The 19,623-nt window shown below is 41.6% G+C and overlaps 1 protein-coding gene across 2 annotated transcripts in view; it reads left to right on the forward strand.

Annotated features, from left to right (window-relative positions):
* Positions 1–19,623, forward strand: part of JAK1 (Janus kinase 1) — a 57,675-nt gene that overhangs the window by 18,813 nt on the left and 19,239 nt on the right. The window contains exons 2-5 of one of the 2 annotated variants that reach the window (XM_065841829.2): positions 10,168–10,248; positions 11,089–11,287; positions 13,193–13,316; positions 18,358–18,511. In XM_065841829.2, coding sequence (XP_065697901.2) covers positions 10,243–10,248; positions 11,089–11,287; positions 13,193–13,316; positions 18,358–18,511 — 483 coding nt within the window. In that variant the 5' untranslated portion in view covers positions 10,168–10,242. The remainder of the gene's footprint in view (positions 1–10,167; positions 10,249–11,088; positions 11,288–13,192; positions 13,317–18,357; positions 18,512–19,623) is intronic. The other variant, XM_071810068.1, reaches the window with a different exon arrangement.

Here is a 19,623-nt window from a genome sequence, read left to right on the forward strand (position 1 = left end):
GTGATAGTGAACTCTGCAGAGACAATTCCTTTTCTGAAGCCCACCCACTCACCTATACTGACCTATACGTACAGCCTTTGCTTTTCAGAAGAGGTCTAAAAGCAAATGCGATGTTTGAAGCATGTTGTGCACCTCTGTGAGCTTGCAGCCCTCTTGGCCCAGCCTGCAGGTCCTGTCCCCAGGCATCACTCGTGGAGGCAGAGGTGACTATCACCGGTCTCTCCCTTGGGTTAGCACTAAGCTAGTCGCTCTCCTCCAGCTTTTCTGAACTCAGAACATTTTTTCAATACACAGTGAGCCATTGTAATCCAGTAACTTTCTGTGGGAAACCTTTGGGTTAGAAAATTCCATCTTGTTCACTTCCCATTGAATGGGTCTTTTGTGCACCTATGTGGCTAAATCTAGGTTTTTTTTTGTTTGTTTTGTTTTATTATTTCACAGTATCACAGTATGTTTGGGATTGGAAGGGACCTCAAAAGATCATCTAGTCCAATCCCCCTGCTGGAGCAGGAACGCCTAGGTGAGGTCGCACAGGAATGTGTCCAGGCGGGCTTTGAATATCTCCAGGGAAGGAGACTCCACAACCTCCCTGGGTAGCCTGTTCCAGTGCTCTGTTACCCTCACTGAGAAGAAGTTCTTTCTCAAATTTAAGTGGAACGTCTTGTGTTCCAGCTTGATCCCATTGCCCCTTGTCCTATCATTGTTTGCCACTGAGAAGAGCCTGACTCCATCCTTGTGGCACTCACCCTTTATATATTTATAAACATTAATAAGGTCACCCCTCAGTCTCCTCTTCTCCAAACTAAAGAGCCCCAGCTCCCTCCCTGGAATGTTAAGTAATAGTTCTTCCTTGCTACGTCTACCACTATTAGAATATTTACCCTCAGTTTGTCAACTGCTGTAGCACCAGTGAGCACAGCAGCGCTGGTCGACATGGCGACTGCCACTCCCTACAGTGAGAACAGTGAAGCCCAGTGTCTGAGAAAGCAGCAGGTTCTCTAAAACAAAAGTAGTTAATAGGTATAGTAAGACAAGGTTGAAATGTTACCATGACTAAAGGTCCTTCGTTAGTTTCCCAGCAAATAGGTTGTAGTTGGAGGTCGGTGTATTTGATTTTCAGAGCTCTGGGTGGCATTGGTGTAGCTACTGTAGAGCTCATTTCTTCCTGTAAATGGTCTCAGATGGCTGTGGCTTTCCAAGGCAACACTTGCAAACTCTTTTGCAAGAGAACATTTGATCCCACAAGCAACAAAAATGATCTATTGATACGAAGGAGCAGTTTCTCCGCAGACTAGGACACTGGTACCTCACTGTCTGGGATGCTGTGGTGGCCGGCACGGCCTGTGATGGCTTGATGGTGGCATGTGCTGGCCAGTGGGACGGGCTGCAAAAGCCAGAGTCATTTTGCTTACGGTCACGCAGAGGAAAGCTACAATCTGTGTTCAAATGTGAGTGGTGGTTTGCAGCATGTAGTAAGAATCACAATGCAGTTTACATCTGGCAGAGGAAGAGGTAATGCTGTTTTTCCAGCTAGCGCTTCCAACTTGCTGGACCTGGAAGCACAGTCTGGAGTTAAGGGTTTTTTTCTTGATGATAGTTGGGCTTCCCACTGGAGTGAGACCAGCTGCAGTTCTCTTGAGTCCTTCTCAGCGAAGGAACGCTGTGGGAGTGCTGGCAGCTGGGATTGCTGCGTTCCTCCCTTATACAGATGCAGGGGGGGCGAGAAAAACTGAGGCTTAGCTCCATTTCTTCCTATTGCCAAGTTTCACACTGCCAGGTGGCAGATTTTCCAGGAACTGGGTTTTGCCTGGAGGGCAGAGGTGCCACCTGAAACTTCTTCATGGGTGATGATGCCTGTTTTTTTTTTTTTTTTTGCCAAATATGATTAATCTGCAGCCCTGCTGGTACGACCAGAAGTGATCCGTGCTCAGATCTGGAGTCCTATTGACAATTTTCTCATTGCTCCGTTCCCAATGTGTTTTACCACATTCAAGGGCCTTTACAGATGTTTTTGCACACAGCTACAATTATCACCTCCTCTGCTACCAGAGCACCTGTTGCTTTACAGAGATTTTTGTGCTTCATATCTCAGCTGTTTTAGTCATTGTGTCGGAACTATATATCTAGTGCCTAACAGAAAGAGCTTCAGTTAAGACACTGTATTTAAACCTGAATTGTTTTTGTACCACCTGGCCATACCTTGTCCAATCAGCATTGCATGCTGTTTTCCAGTATTACAGAGGGTGATTTTAACTTAATATGAGATGAGAACACAGAGAGGGGTAAGAGACTTGGAAGATCAAGTTGCTCTTGCAACTTGACAAATTATGATTGACAAATAGCAAATTCAAACTTTGCTGTGAAATTGTATGTTTTTGCATCTAGACTGTAGAAAGAATGTTTGTTGGTTAGGGGATGGCTTTGTTGGTGGTTTGCTCTGAACAGAAAGGGCAAGAGAACTGGTTAAGTTTTGTTTGGTTTTGTTTATGACTTGTTTTAAATGGTGAGCCATTAAGAGTGAACTTTAACAATATCCTCTTACCACATTAAAAAAAAAAAAAGGAGAAAAAGGCAAACCATGAAAAAACACTTACCAAAGTGCAAAACCACCACAGGAAGCATGTGACTACCAGAAATCTTGGCGAGTACAGTGACCGAGGGGATTGCCATATGCAGAGTAGATGTTGACCACATTGATAAAACTCTTCAAGGCCTAAATGGCACCAAGTTAGTGACGCTTATTTTTAAACCAGGTAGAATGCAAAGGGTTGCCCATATTTCAGTTTGTTCTTCTGAGGGCTGCTGTGGTCAGCCCGAGGTTGCTCTTTGCCATCAGTACCTCCAGCTCTTGGGAGGTGCTGGGGGGCCAGAGCTGCTGCTTGGCAGCTCAGCCCCATTGCAAAGCGATGCTGGGCACGTTCCTCCTCTGGGGTAACGAAGTTTTGCTGTGGCAAAATCTCCTTTCTCACCCATTCCTTCTCTGAGTACGGGGCACCTCCACGCACGTAGGGGATGGTGGAGAGGATGAGGAGGGAGCATGGGGCTTGTTTGTGGTCCCTCTTTGCTGCCACCATTGTACCGTGCAGCCTGTGCAGATGGTGCTGCCCAGCCCAGGGAGGAGCAAGCAGGAGGTGGAGAGCACCAGGACAAGAGGCCTCATTTTGTGATACTATCTGAAAACAAGAAAGGATTCAGAACATCTGGTGGCTGCTCTCGATGAAGTGGCTGTAGGGCTGAGCGCGAGGGAAATGACCGTGCGCGGTTCCTGCGCCGCGAGCTTTGCGGGTGGCCTGTGAACAGTCGTCGAGTCTCGGCAGAGAGGAGCTTTGCAATAGCGCTGTGGTCACCCAGAAATCCCAGCCCCTTCGCGTGTTTTACGTACTCTCGAACTAGAAAGCTGTCACGTGTGTGAACTCCGCCTACTCAGGCCACTGGCGTTTGGAGAAACTATTGTTTCTAAACCTACCTCTGGTGTCAGGTGCTGCAGAATAGAATGTTGGAGACCCATGCCAGTCACCGATACTGGCACCGGTTGCTTGGGTAAGTGGGCAAGTGATTTAATTTCTCCTCCTCCTCATTTGCAGAAGAGACATGCTGATACTGTTTCTTGTGCCGTTTCACCAGACTTGACTTCGCTAGACATCGGCGGTTTTCTTGTTTTCTTACTGAAGAACTAAGACATGATCCAAAATTGGATGTTGTAATAACTCTAAGCTTTCTTTTTCCTTGAAAAGAAGGAGAATATAGGATTCTCTTGTTGAGGAGCACCAGTTGATCATGGAGATGGCCATTGTACCTGAGGGGATGTGTCATCTCAGTACTATGCTAAAGACAATGTCGTTGTTTTGCAACCAGAGGTCCAGATGGCCCCCCTCAGGAACACTCTCAGTCTAAATAATTACCCAGCAGAAGAGCACTGGGTGTGGAACGGTGCTGTTCCAGGATGGCATGTCCAGAACCTGGGGCTCATGTCTTGTCTGCATGTACAGACTGCTGAGCAGATGAAAGTTAAGGGAATAAGGTGGAGATGGGATGGATTGTGGCTTGTGAGGAGCACTTGGAGGAGAGCTTGTAGATGCATAGTGAGTCATTTCTTCATCAAACATTTCAGTGTGGTGACATCTCTCATATTTTAAGGCTCGGGAGAGCAGGACGAAACTCCAGCCTGGTTAAAGAGGGGAGTTGTTCTGTAGGTCCAGACCTTCATCTGGCAGGCATGGACAGTGGAACTGCTTCATGTTCCTCCTGCTCAGGAAAACTTTTGCTACCTCCTTAATTTTAAGGAAGAAAAGGAGTTTGAATTGTTAGGAAGTTTTGTGGAGGAGGAAGGTAGGTGTTGGAGCTTTGTAGAAGTCCTGGCACATTGTTGGACACTGAATCCCCCTTGTGCTCCTGTGTCACAGCACCATCCATGGCACAGTGAACTGTGGGACAACATCATCTCTCTGGAGTCTCCCACTTGTCAGAGCAAGAATGTCACAGGTTGCAGTGTGTTTTTTTTTCCATTCTTTCTATATTCGTTTCCACCTCTGCCCTTCTGATGGATCTGTGCAATGGCTACAGCGTGTTTTCCTCTCTTGGAAAAGGTAGAGCAGTTCCCTGGGCTTCAGCACCTCCTTGTAGACCTCAGTGCTCCACTGACTTCAGGCTTGGGCATCCAACCAAAGACTCTCGAGTTCAGAGAGTTGCAGAGCTGCTGTGCGTGACCTTGTGTTTGCCTTGTGTGCCCCAGTTGTGAGGCACATTAAATCAGGTTTCACTGAAGTTTTAGCTGTTACTGGGGCACGAACAGCACGTGTGTTCTTGCCACATCCAGTTCTAGTGACCTGACCGAGGGCCACTTGCCAGGTAAGCCCCGAAAGAACAAGCTCTGCACAACTTTATCACTTCCAAGAAAGCGTGGATTTGGAGGTCTTTGCCACACCGAACTTTTTTCCACACATCGGAACTGAAATTCAGGAAACCCCTTAAATCAGTGCGGTGCCACCAGGAAGAGGCGGCGTTTCCTGAAGATCTGCTTCATTGCTGGGAAGATACTGTGGCTCTTTGCCAGAGAAATTCCATCGCATCTGCAAGGTGCGAACGGGTGGCTGCATGCTGGCGCCGGCACGGGCAGGGGACGTGGGAGAGCGGCGTGGAGGAGAACATAAAAGAAGGAAAAGGATCGTTAATGCTGTGTCCCAGGCAGCAATAAAAACAGCTTGTCCATGCGAATCTCTTTAAGGCTGGAATCTCCCTTCAGTCCCATTAGCATCAGTCTTAGTAATAATGCTCTTTTTTACATATTTGGCTTGTAAGGGGAAAAACAAACCAAACAAAAAAACTTTCCTCTAGTTTGCCCGTAATAGACTTTGGAGTATTGGCTATGTGGTAATTACATAAAAATCACGTAATTGGTTGTTTGGTTTCCGTGATGGCCTGAAGCTTGATAAGTGAATATATTTGTCCCCAAAGTAGTTGATACTGCTTTAGGTGAGAAGTGGTTAGTGTTGATTACACAAGGATATAGTCACAGGTTATAAGCTTCTCAAGAACTGTATAATTTATAGTTGTTATTATACCAGAAATAGCAATGAGAAATAATTTAGAATCCACATTTACAGTTTAGAAGCAAGCTATACAAATTATTGGTCTCTCTTGCTTTCATAGAGGCTGAGTCTGTATCTAAAGGAACATCAGGCTGAAAAGATCAGGTAATACAAAGGAAAATGTGATTTTGTGTGCGTGCTTGCGCACCTGCAACAGCTTTAACAGACGGGACAATAAAGGTGGTAAATGAACACGCAAGCTGAAAAACCCCTTCCCACATAGGTGACACGTCACGAAATTCAGAGAAGTAGCTGAAATTGTGTTGGAAAAGCAGAGGAAACGAGCACGACTCGTTCTTGCAGTGCGACAGTGAACTGAGTGGGTTCGTCAAGCATCGGGTCAGTGAACACAAGAGCAGTCTGCCGCCTCTGCTTTTCAGAGTCAGATTGCTAAAAATAAAAATATAGAACACCTGTTAATAGAAGTGCGCGAATAGCGAAGGCTGGCTGACATACCTCATCGTACGCACCCTGATTTTCAGTTCTTAAGAACTTTGCTACACGTTAACTATTTTTGCTTAAGATTTCCGCTCTATGCGCTCTCAGCATGATTTTAAAAATAAAGTTTTACAGCATAGATCAGTCAGGTCGCAGAATGAACGCTGTAGAAAAACCCAAGGGAGATTAGTAATTCTGGGTTTGGGGCAGAGGTGAACAGCGTGTGGTGAGATCACTGTGAATAAAAGGAATAAAGAAAAGAGAAAAAGAGAAAAGAGAAAATAAAACCAGAATTGCACATAAAGATGATGAAATATTGTGTATGCACGGAAGGGACTCAATTACAGTTAAAAAGGCAGCCTGATTCTGCCCTGTAGCATTTGCGTTTTTGAATCTCCAGAAAGAATACTTTAAAAGTTTTTTCCTTCAGTGTGACTGGAAAGAAACATCCCCAGAAAAGAGCACCGGTAGTGTAGTTGATCTTAAATAATCTCTTATTAGTGAATGGGAGTGTTGAGAGCCAAGTTGCGTAGGGAGCAGATCCGCAGGTCAGAAGAACCAAACCTTTTGCTGCCCTTAGGCTTCCTTGAACCAGAGTTTTTGACCTGAAGGAGTTCTGTGTATGGTTCTTCTTTAATTAAAAGCTTTTACCCTTTTCTTTCCAGTGAGGTTTAGTTAATCGAGGCTGGTCCAAGCTTTGCTATAGTGGTCATTTTGCCTTTGCAGCGCCTTCAGTGATTTGGGATTTTAATGTACTAACTACTTCATCACCATTTGCTATCACATCAGTACTGTCGTTTTCTCTTATTAGCGTTTATGAAGTTAAGTAGAGCGCCTGGTTTTATTTTAAATGATTTTCCAATAGCTTATCCTAGATTAGATGCGTGTCCTGTGCTGTACAGGCTGTGACAAGTTTCTTTACTACTGTGTTGAAAAAGTAAATGAGAACAACTGGGCTGACGTAAACTATGAATACTACGAAATGGCATGCCCTGCGTGCTTAAGGAAAGCCTGTCTGCTATAAGGAATCAAACATCCCCTGGCTCTGTCCCTGTCATGAAACTAGAAATTAAATTGGCTGAGAGGGGAAAAAAAAAAGAGGAAGAGCCTGCAAATGGAGCTTCAAACCGAGTTGTGGTTTGGTCAGATTTTATCTGGGATTTTCCTCTCCTCACATTTTAGGGACTTTTGCCCTCAAAACAGACCTTCTGCCTTTGCATTTGGCTTCCATGATCCTTGTTTTTGGTGAAGCATGGGCAGCCCAGCGGTGACAGTGTAGCAGAGGCTGGTTTTCCTGTCAGAACTCCCCAAAAGGAGCAGGAAACAAAATTTACCTTTAATCCCAGGAGGTCTCAGAGGGCATGTTTGCCTCAGGCTGGCTCACCGAGGCTCCTCCTTCCTCAACAGCGGAATAACTTTTTCCTTCTGCTTCAAGGAAAATATGCAAATAGTTTCTAAAGTATTTAATTTACGCCTCCGCCTTTTCTTTCCTTGATTTTTGAGGCATACAAAAGTTCAAAGGGGTTATTTAGCAGTGTTGTACAATCATTTTTTTTTTCCTTAGAAATGCCAGGACTGCTGGGTTTGAACCACTCTGCTTTTACTAAGGAGATCTTGGCTGAGGCAAGTTTTAGGCAGGAACTTGATGTTTTTTACCTAATATTACTCTCTTCCACGTATTTCATTAAGTCTTAATAGTTTAATAGCCAAACCAGAAACAAATTCGCAACCACCTGTCTTTACAATTCCTTTTCTCTATTTTTAGCTTTTCATCTTTTTGTTACCAAAATTTTGTGAGGCCTTCATCGGCATATGAAGAAAAAAAATACTTTTTGTGTGCTCCAGATGTGCTCATTGACCTCATCCAAAGAAATGAGATGCGACTTTTGGCAGTTGTGTGTGCGCGGTTTGTTTCTTGTGCCCATGTGCACCCCAAATCCCCAATTTTGTGGTTGTGGAGGATGAATCATCACCCCCCTCTGCTGGGAGGGTGGGGTGCGCGTTGGGAAGTGCTCTGAGGATGAGGAGGGGACAGTGGAGCTTGTCCTGCAGGAGGGAACTAATGTAACGTGGTGCGAGCCAAGGAAAATCAACCCGAGAAAGGACTCAGCCAGTATCTGTAAGTTCATCAGGGAGACACAAGGGAGGGAGATGATCTGCAGAAGATGCACAAAAAACAATGGTCCACTGAGTCTGTGAAACCTTTGAAGTGGCAAAGACTAAAAATCCCCCTCAGATTTCTGAGATGAAGCGCGAGGGCTGTGTAATGTGATGCTGCGACCCAGGAGTGATAATATCACCGGGTAGGACTGTCGAGAGATGCTAGTGCGAGACAGAGCAGGAATTTGTCTTGCTCAAAGGAGACTTTCTGGAAGATCAAGATACATTTTTAAAAAGGCAAATTCCTGACATTGACCATGGGAATATCTGAAACACTTGTTAGTAAACAGTAAGTGAGAGATTAGATGTTGGTTTGGCTGGTTCATCCCCACAAACATATTGTAAACTAAACCACCCTTGAGGTTCTTTTGTATTTGGAGAATTGCTGCTGTGATTAGAAACAAGAATACGAGCGATTAAGCAAAACCAAAGAATGCTATGTTGAAAAGCAACAATTTTGATTTATGAATCTGCAAGAAGGCAATGGTTTTATATTTCCCTTCACATTTTTAAAGGTCTGGACAATCCTTTTAATATTGTGGCCACACAGGCATTAAAATATATTGAGTTTCAGTTATAAGATATGTTGTTTAAAAGTGAGTGTTTTCAATTAGATTAAAGCTAATGTCTTTAACCTTTTACATTTAAATTTTCTGGTGCTGTGCAGAAATAACAACTGGCTTGTCTGCATGTTCCAGTAATCATGCTCACAATTACTTCTTCCCCGTATTATTGCTGAGGGAATGTGTTTGGAAACTCAAATTTAGCATTAAAGCGGCACGGATGGAAGAAACATGCAATTTAATTGTAAATAGATGCTGTGCTGTTAAATGCTGTTTTTTCTATGATGGTATCACATTTACTGGGCACTTTCCAAGCGCAAGGGAAGCTTGTGCAGCAGGGTCAGGCTTTCTCCAGACAAAGCCTAAGGCTTATAAAGCAACATTTGTTAAAGTCTCTCTATCAGATCGGGGCCTAATGCTGCTGCAGCAAAAACAACACATATTTATTTAGTTCAAGTACATTTTAGCAGAGATGGGGGAGAAGAAGGGAGGGATGGAGGATACAAGCAGAGGAGTCTGACAGCCTTGGGAGAGTAGTGGGTGATGTTTCCCAAACCACCTGGACCGTTACGTTTAGTTTAGACGCATTTTACAGCCCTGGCATCAGACAATGCTTTAAATAGTGACACTGTCACTCCTACCGTCAAAAAAAGATTGTGTTGATATTTTTCAGCCTTGCTGTATAAGGATAACTTGTAACTTTGGATGGCAGTAGTTTTGCAAACCAGCTCCAGAATGCCAAGGTGGTTTGTGGTGTTTGATAAGGCTTTTAAAAAAAAAGTAGGCTCTTGGAAGGTGGGGGCACTGAAGTGATGGACTGTGCTCCTTGTGAACAAAAAGTTCTTCTGAGAGAAATGACCCTTGTGATGATGTTTCCTTATTCTCTGCCGTCCAGCCAAGGCTCTGCACCACCTCTCAAAGAGCAAAGGAGAATAAAACAAAGGAAAAAAACTGATAATCAGGAAGGGCAAGAAACTATAGAGACTAGGGAAGAATTGAAATTAGCAATACGTAGTTAAAATTGTGAAGAATGAATTGACTTCAAAAGCCTTGAAGGAGGTAAAGCAAAGAGAAGAATGGTCTGTTGCCACAGCTGAGGGCTGCAGTGAGTGCAGCACCAAACTGGTGGTTGATACTCCAAAAATACGAAAAAAACCCAATGAATAACCAAGCCTTTCCTCCTGTTTTTTGTTTGCATCTCAGCCGGTGCACCCAAAGAGTCAGGAAAACTCAGTAGACTTGCATAGATTCCTGGATTCTTGCTGTGACTGTCTGTGCTTGAGACTAGATCCAGGTCTCAGTTATGCTGATGGAAAGATTCCCTCAGATTGCAAGTGACATTTTATCAGCCCGACCATCTCTTTTGTGCCTCAAACTGCACAAAACCATTCCTAACAATTTCTTTTTTTTTTCCTCAGCCAGAGCCAAGTTGCCCTCGCAGAGTGCGAAGATAAATCCGTTTCAGTTGTGTAGAGGATCAGTCAGTCACATAAATGCAGGTGTGTTGGCTTTTGAGGTTTGGTTTTGTTTGTTTGTTTTTCGGTGGGGGGATTAGGTTTGTCAATGACAGAATTGGTGGTTTGGGCTTCTGTTACTAATTGAGCTAAAGCTTAGTAAAACACAGAACACAGACCCCATGATACCCAGAGTGTGCTAATCTAATTCCTTTCCACCCTTTCTATTTAAGCACTGGGTGTAAAATGCAACATGCATTTTCTTTCGAGTCAGAGCTGTCTTGTTTGCATTCTTGACAGTCTAAAAGATACTGTATTAAACCTACTTAGTTCTACTCTTTCCTTCTGGAGAGAGAGAGAGAGAAGTATTAATAAAAAAATAACTCTCTGATAAAGCTCATTTCACCACATCTAAAGAGTTTAAAAAACAAAGGGTGAGAGGGGAGAATACAATCAGAAATGTTTAGCTGTTAAGGAGATTGTAAAAATAGAAGCTAACATATTTTTTTTTAAAGGAAGTATAAATTGTACTGTTTATATTACCAAGCCACAAGTATTGTTTTTCAGTTAGTTAGGTGCTTAAGGATGTGAAAGCTATTCCTTTACAGTAAGAAGAGAAATCTTTTAGGGTAGTCATGGAACCACCAGAACAGAGGGGAATTATTTGAAAGAGAGTTACCAGAAACAGAATAATCATTGATATTTGTTTTTTCACTCTCCTCTCATTTGTGAAAAGTACTGATTTTGAATAGCAAGGTTCCCAATGTGAAGACTTTGAGAAATGCTGTGCCTGGCCCATCATAGTATGCAGTAGCCTCATGAAGCAATGGATTTATGTTCCGACAGACGTTCAAACTCTTCTTCACATTTTCCCTCCACTTTCAGTATCTAAACGTAAAAGAAGATTGCAAAGCCATGGCTTTCTGTGCAAAAATGAGGAGCACGAAGAAGAGTGAAGTAAACCTGGAAGCTCAGCATCAGGGTTTAGAAATACTTTTCTACCTGCAAGATAAAAATCCCATTTGTTACACCAGTGGCGAGTTTACCTCGGAGGAGCTGTGCATCGAAGCTGCCCAGCGCTGTTGTGAGTATATGGATTTTAAATGAGTTCTCAGTGGCAGGGCCTGATGGTATCGAAAGTCTTCTGCATGTAAGTCAATGCTTGCAGAAGAAGTGTGGATGTTGTGCAGTATAGGATGGAAACTTTTGCCAAGGGTCTGTTTGGACAGTTCTTAAACTGCTTAAAATGGGAGAGACTGTCTTGAGATTCATATAAAGTGATTTCTGGCAGATACAGGCACTGATTTTTTTAATTTGAGATGATTAGGTTTCTTTTAAGAGAAGAGGAGACACTATCTACAAAGTTGTTAACACAAAGCTGGCTTTGCCTCCTGTGCTGGTTGGTTGAGCCTATCGGTATCTGTCCTGTGTTAGAAAGCATTTTGGAGAGGGCTAATGAAAAAAAAAACCAAACCTATCTTCTGCTTTTCTGGTTTTATTTTTTGTTATTTGACGCAGTTATGATGTCTGTAATACTCATAATTCACCAGTTAAGATAAGCTGAGCCACCCACAGTTGCAGTAATACATAAATGTATAATAAAGATTTCTTGCTTTGTCGCTGGGTCCTTGACTCAGCAAAATATTTCAACGTCCATGCAATTCTACTGGAATTAGTGGATTTAATCTCCGTTTGAGCCTCATGAACCAGTGTAATTTGACATTTACAGTTCTAGCATTCTTTCCTGCCCTGATCCCAATTTTGTGTTCCTCAGGATTCATGGAACACCAAATGTCATTCAGCTGATATGGGAGTGGTGACTGTGGCTCTATAAACAGGCAAACTGAGCAGTAGTTTTCCTGCAGCTTAAAAATATTTTCTTTTCCCATGTCATCTTGGTTCTTGTAGCACTGAGTACCTTCCAGTTCATTTGCCTAATTGCTTCTCTTCCACTGGAAAGGCAGGAATGATGGGAATCTGAAGGACAAAACTCCTTGCATAAGTATTCATGTTGGCTTTGAATATTTTTAATGAAAATGAGTACTTTAAACACACCTGTTAATGTCAGCATGTAGGAGCAGTGAGCTGCTGCTGTTTGGATGTGAACCCACAGACTGTGCAACTGCTCCCAGTAATTTCTGTTGGAAATTGAAAACCTTTAAAGAAATTACTTAAGGTCAGCGTTCCCTAAGGGAACTTCTTTCTGCCTTCTCTGTTTTTTCACATGTGCTACAGGGCTCTGCAAAAGAGTCATTTCCCTGACCAGGGCTTTTGCACAAAGGTGCTGCCTCTGATGGAGCAGGAAGCTGAGGGAAGGAATTCAAACAACGGAAGCTGGAGCCTGTTTTGCTCTGGGATGCTGTAAATGCAAAGGTTAAAGCAGGACAGCCTGCACATACAGGTCAAAGTCTGTTCTTTGTTGGAAAAGCCTCTGTTGAATTAGCAAAGAATGGAAAAATGACGCATTATGCTTTCTGTTTGCTAATGAGAAGGGGGATTTTCATCACTTCACTAAAACCTTCTCTTTCAACTATAGGAGTAAAATTTATTAATAAAATAGAACTCCAGAATCATAGAACATCCTGAGTTGGAAGGGACCCACTGAGAACAAAGCTGTGGTATTGCTGAGTGGTTTTATTGAAATACTCGTTTCTGTGAACTGGAAAAAGTGCAGGTTTTTAAGTAATTTCCTCTTAAGTTCAGACCTTTGGCAAAATCAGGATTTCAGAATAAATTTAATGTTAGAAATAGCTGAAGTGATATACTGCTTAATACACGATAGAACCAGTGGAGTCAACCAATGCACAGTTTCCAGTTCCACTTTAACCATAACTTTCTAATGTTTCTTTCAAGCTAGTCCTAGTATCAGTTTCTGGTTTTTTTGTCTGTTATACAAGATCAGATATTTGCTTTATGCATTTGTATTTCTGAGGTGTGCATATCAGTTTTAGCCTTGTAATTCATACATTTATTTACTTTTCTCTGACAGCCATATCTCCTCTGTGCCATAATCTCTTTGCACTGTACGATGAAAACAAAAAGCTCTGGTATGCACCAAACCAGGTGTTTAAGATAGATGAGAAAACATCACACCGGCTCCATTATCGAATGAGGTAGGTGCAAAACAGCTGAAAAATTATTTTGGTAGCCATAGGTAGCTGCTCTGACTGTTGGTACTGAACTCATTGAAGATGCAGGAAAGCAAAACCAAATGAAGCAGCTTGCTTTTCACAGCATAGGTAAGAGATTAACAGGAAAGCTTAACATGTCTCCTGATTTTTTTTTCATCTTGCTATATAACCTTGTAAAAAGCCCCACAAGTCAAAAAGAACCCCCAAGAACCTGTATCCACAGAACTGTAGGTGACTGAACTAGCTAAAAGCTAAACTGAAGAAAAGTGGCTCGAAAGTGTTGTTTTATTATGTCAGTATTTTGCATGTTTCAATTTCCATTTGAAGTGTTCAAACTGAACTATACTCCTGTTGAACTCAGTGGGAATTTTGCTACTGACTTGAAAGGGAAAAGCAACATTCTGTTGCTTTTGAAATTCTCCTCTGGGACTGTCACTTCAGGTGGAGTTCTCAAAATAGTGCATGTGGCCTGCTGAGATGTTGGGGCTGAATGGGCACCACAGCCCTCGGCTGCTGGAAGATGAAAGCGGTAACAGTGACAACAGTGAGCATCTCACATGCTAAGGGAAGGATGTCTGCCTTTTAGGATTTGATAGAAATCTAATTCTGCACTTTATGCTGCCTTCTTTTTTAAAATTTTTTATTCTGACTTTTTTTCTGGCATCCATATGAGCTTTAAATGTATGATACAGGAAAAAAATATGTGGACTAAGCTTTGCTTCCAGGATTAATTAGTCTAGAAACTTTACCCATCTTAAAGATCATTTTTGTTGATTTGTCAAGGTACAACTGTAAGAAAATGAGCTTCTACATAATATTCCCTCTTTGCCTTAGTATGTAATGTTCACCTACATGGTCAGTTTGGGCTGTAGAGGAGAAACTTCAAGCTGCAGTATAGCTGTGTGCATTTTAACATCTTTTTTCCCAATAATCTCTAGTTAGACAACCTGATTATCACTTGTACATGCTGATGAGGGAACTGGTGTGTGTAAAAACACTCAGATATATGCAGATACAAAGGGAGAGCTTTGAAAATGTGATCTTTGAACTGTGAGGTGTTTCAGTTCTGATTCCACTTGTGCCAGGCTGAAATTGTTGTTGTTGCTGGATGAACTGTTACAAGAAAAAAAGTACTGACAACAACAAGGTCTTGGCTTTTCAAGTAATTATAATACCGATACCTATTTTAGAAGAGGATGAGGATATTGTAGTATTTTCTTTTTACTTTAACACTGTTTACTTAGTGGTATTAATGACTTAACCTTGGCTAATCTCAGTTTTAAACAGCTGTGTATGAGTTTGGCAGATAAACACCATACAGTAATGGAATGCAGTAACTAAAAGAAGCTCTGAGGGCTCCAATGGCCTCTTAGAGCAGTAAGTGCCCCTTCTTGCTTTAAGAAATCAGTCAGATTAACCATATACTGGATAATAAAATTTCTTGATATAATGTGAATCTGGGGTGTTTTCCCCCAAGACTGAAATTCTTTGATGTGGTGTGGTTTTCTCAGTAAAATAAGGTGGTATTTAAAAAATGTAGTTGTGGGAATTTAATCCTCTGATTAGAACTATAATGCTGTTTTAAACTTAATTAACAAATAGTTTCCACTGTGTTTGGTGTTTTCTGTTCTACCATTTTATAGACTGAAGCTGTGGAAGATGCCCTGCTTTATGTATTTAAAAGATCTGCTGGTTTATTTTTTGAAGCTCTGAAGCTGGGATTTGAAGTTTGGCAGGGCCGTCTCTTTTGTCAGATGTACTTCATGCATGAAGACTGGCAAACTTTGGCCCAAGAATATGTATTTAACATAATTTCATATGTGTTTAAGAAGGGATTATATGAATTTAGGTGCTAATCTGTGAAGATTCCTGTCTCCCTAGGAATGCTGTAGTGTATTTATCGATGAAGTGATATTTTCCTTTCTTTCATTTCTGATATGTTGTGTGTCTTGGCTTGGGCATCTGAACTGAGAGCAAGGCTGAGCAACACAGGATTGCGAAACTGTTCTCCCAATGAATATTGTTCATTCTGAGCTCTGCAAGAGGCAGAATTCCACTTGAGAAAGGAAAATGGTCTGGGCTTATTTAGTAGTGCATTATATTAGACTGTATATGTCATTTAGAGACTAAATCATTTTTATGTGGACACCCTTATTTATGAAATTTCATTACGTTGAAAGGTTTGATGTCCTATTAAAATTCTCTATATAAAATGAAGGTATGTGACTGAGTAGCTTCAAATGCTTTTAGATGTTTGATTTTTCTCTCCCTGCTGAAAGCTTTAGATTTGGTTTCTGACTCCCCATCCTCCTTTCCCCATCCAGTCTGTGCCAGCCCCTCTACTTTTGGTGATATTTTAAAAGGACTTGTTTTTCAGTAGAAACTTTGTAACTAGCCCTATATTTCTTTCACTTGCCTCAAGTTTAAGAAAAAAACAAACCCAACTGTCTACAACGTAAGAAACCACAGTATTTTGTAATATCCTGGAGTAAGGGAGGAGGAGTTTAACTGTTCCACAGCTGGATTGCGTTTGAACCAGAGGCAGCAGCTTTTGTTGGTGTGGAGAAGGGACACAAGACACATGTTTCCTGGAAACTGGGGGAAAAGGACTATCAGGGCTGCTAGAGGTGAAAGAGAACAGCAGGTCTGGCATTTCCACCACTTCTTGGCCAGATTGAATGGGCTAAATTGCTCAAAAGGAGAGGTGGGTCATGCTCCCGAAACTCGGGCGCACAGTCTCCTTTCCAGCTCGTCTCCAGAAGTTCTGAATTGGAAATGTCATGCTCCCATTTGCTTTGTGACAGTAGGATGGCAATAATCTGTCTCCCCCTTACCACAAGTCTCTTCAAGGCAGAGTCTCCTTTATTTATACAGTTTCTCAAACAATAGGGCTCTAATTTTTATTGTAACTTGTGTTGTCTTAATCAGTGCAGTTAAGTAGGGAAAGGACCAAATTCTCCTCTCAATTACAAACAATATCCAATACCTTGCCCATAATGATTTTCAGGAAATACCAAAACAATTGGAGTTATTAATTATCACTCATCTTATAAAGGAGTGTACGGAAACAGAGTGATTTCCTGGAGGCAGAAGGATTTGCTTTGCTCTGCTTTTTGTGCTTCAACCAAAGGAGTTGGTCGGATCTTACAGGATTTGTCAGGAGTTTTTGGCATAGTTGTGTGCTGGTGTTCCTGCTTGTGCTGTAGCTACATGCTTTATGGGCACTTTAAAAAACTTATGAGAAAGAAAGGATGAGCAGCAACACAGGACAGAAAGTGTCACCTCTTAAAGAGGAATTAGATACATAATTCTTCAGTTGAACGATAAACTTACTGTGCAGATAACGTGATTAAAACACACACAGTGCTGAACTAGAAGTACAAATTTTGTTTTGCTCTTCTCTGCGCTGAGGCTGATACACACCAACCTCAACCACTGCAGAACTGGGGCTCAATCCATGAACTCCCATTCTGGTCAGAGACGAGTCAGGAAGATACAGTCACGTATTATAAAACATACACATTTGCATGCGAGTTGTCCTGCACCGTGGTGTTCGGAAGAATTTGGCAGTTGACTTGCTGCCCGCCTGCTGTCTTCTCTTCAGGACACGTCCCTTGCAATTTTTATTGCATTATATTTCAAATGAAACTGCTTGGGCAACATAGTGGTTTGGTATTTGTAATCTCAAAATGTGTTTGTAGATGATGAGGTAGTTTATCTATGCAGCTTTTTCTTTCAGTACAGAAGACATGTATTTCCCGTTTGAGAGTTGGATATGCCCATCACATACCTCAGCATTTTCTACCTAAAACCTTAGGTTTTTTCCACTCACTTTTTCTTTGCTACTTCTCTTATGTGCAGTGTCTATTACCATTCCCTTTCGTTTGTTTTTTCCTGTGTAGAACTGTTTAATTTCATTTTGGTCACAAAAATTCTTTAAATTTTGATCACATATTTAGGCAGACATTGAAATCTTCACTGTCAAGATGTCATGGTAATGTGAAATAAATTATGTGAAATGGTCATCCCTGTCCATCAGAAATGTCAGGTTTCACATCACCCTTTGTATCAATGCAGCAATATATATACACAATGCAGTAATTCTCATTGTTTTCTCTTGCTAGTGCTGAATGCTCCTCTGGAGTTAGATTGACATTTTCTTTGAGAAATCCTTCCCACTTAGCAGTGGGGTAAATCTGCTCTGCTGTAACCTTTAATTGTAAGCAGCTCATAATTGTGCAAGGCATGAACCTTTGCAAAGGTACATTGATTTGAATCAGATTTAACTAAACTTTACTTGATTTAAAATGTTACTAGAACCCAGAAAAACACAGATTTCTGGAATAATTTAGGCAAAGATGTCTCAAAAGGTGCTAACAGAGCTTGAACTCAAAAATGCCATTAATTTTTAGTAGATGCCAACTCCTTTAGCAGGTTTTTAATTAAGCAGCTTTGTGTACAGCTATGGGTAAAAAGCTTGTTTGTAATATATCCAGAAGATAGACTGTCCCTTTAAAACCAGGTGATTTGAATCAGTGTCTTTTTCACCAGCTCAAAGGGAAGCAGAAATTCCAGGGAGTGAGGCAGAGCCGAAGTGGAGGAGGAGCCCTGAGGTCTTGTGAACCCATTTTATCTTGTAATGATAATGCACAGCAGAGGCTTTACGCCCTCTGACGCTGCTCAGGTGATGTCAGAAGTGACGGAAACATCATCTGAGCGGGGCCTTCTTGCTGGGTGGGCTGCGCAGGGATGCGACAAGGATCAGACACGGTATCGTGGGTTAATAGTGAGATACTGTTGAGTAGAAACGCTGAAGACCTTTGACTAATAAACCTGTTTTTCCCCAGTTGCCCAGGCCAGGCATGTTGTTTCAGCAGTGGACCACTTACCTTGCAACCTCAGGACAGAAGATTGATGGATTTTGACTTTTAACTGCTTTTCTTTCAAAAGTTTATAATATGTATTAATGTACATGGAGGATTTTCCCACAAGTTTTTAAAGTTTTTTCCTGTTTTCTTTCAAGATACTACTTCACAAACTGGCATGGGACTAGTGAAAGTGAGCCCTCAGTGTGGAGGCATTCCCCAAGGAAGGCGAAGAGCACGTACGAGAAGAAGCTGGCCCCAGAAGGAACCCCCATCCTTGATGCAAACTCCTTAGAATACATCTTTGCACAGGTAAGAGCTTGCTTGCAAGTATGTTTTCCATCGTAGTCACACAAAAACTATTTTATCCTTCAGAAGATGCTCTAAAAACTATATTCAGACTTTGAAAGTGCATGTAACATTATCTCTTAATATTGATAAGTGTTTTCTTCATACTTCTGTATAGTGGAGAGAACTTGTTATATGAAGAGCAAGCTACTCATATGCAGAACATGTAAAGAAACTGTCTCACAGTCCAAAAAGGGCTATATTTTTATAGCATACTTTCTTTTATTATTAACTGGTTTTGGATAGAAGAGCCATCACCTTTTCTTTTGCGAACCATTTGCACATAATAACTTTGACGTCTGTAGTTCTGTAGAGGAGCAGTAGCTGTATTAAACCTGACAGTATGGTGTCCTTTTAACGAGTCTTTTTTAACTGTGTGGTGTTAAAACGTTGCCTGACAATACCGCTGTCACGCAGCCTGCTACGTGCAGTTTTATGTTCCTTCTGTTGTGCCTCCCACATGTTGACGGTACATGCAGCTGGACATGGCAAGTGAGCAGGGTCCCTATTTCAGAAAACTTGTGCACTTGTATGAAAATGTTTATATACACACAAATTAGTTTTGCAAACCGGAAACTGTCTGGTTTCATAAAAGAAATGGGAAGGTTGAAGTTGATGCAGGCTTGTGAAATGAGCAAATTAAATGCACTGGAGGAAATCACGTTTGCTGTTAATTCTGAGTGTAATTACTGCAGAATTTTCAGCTTTTGAAATATTATAGGATTGCATCCTTCAGAAAAAGAGATAGCATGAACCTGCTCCAGTGAATCCTTGTTGTTTTGTCCTGAAACCACAATGAAAGAAACTTCAGCCACAGTTACGTGTGAATTTGCGTGGCACCACCTGCATTCTAAAAGAATGAAAGAAGCAAATGTTTTTTTCTGTGCAATCACACTAACTTATGCCACATTTTGTATGAACCTTACTGCGTACATGAGTACAGCTTTGCAAAATCACTGCTTGAAAGCATGCTGCAAAACGTGGGTTTGTCCTTTTTTTTCTTTTTAATTTTCCTTTTTTTTTTTTTGAGTGCCAGCAAAAAAGAATGATCCACCTTTTAAGTTGTGGAATGAGCA

Source organism: Patagioenas fasciata, chromosome 6 (assembly GCF_037038585.1).
Source record: "Patagioenas fasciata isolate bPatFas1 chromosome 6, bPatFas1.hap1, whole genome shotgun sequence".
Lineage (NCBI taxonomy): Eukaryota > Metazoa > Chordata > Aves > Columbiformes > Columbidae > Patagioenas > Patagioenas fasciata.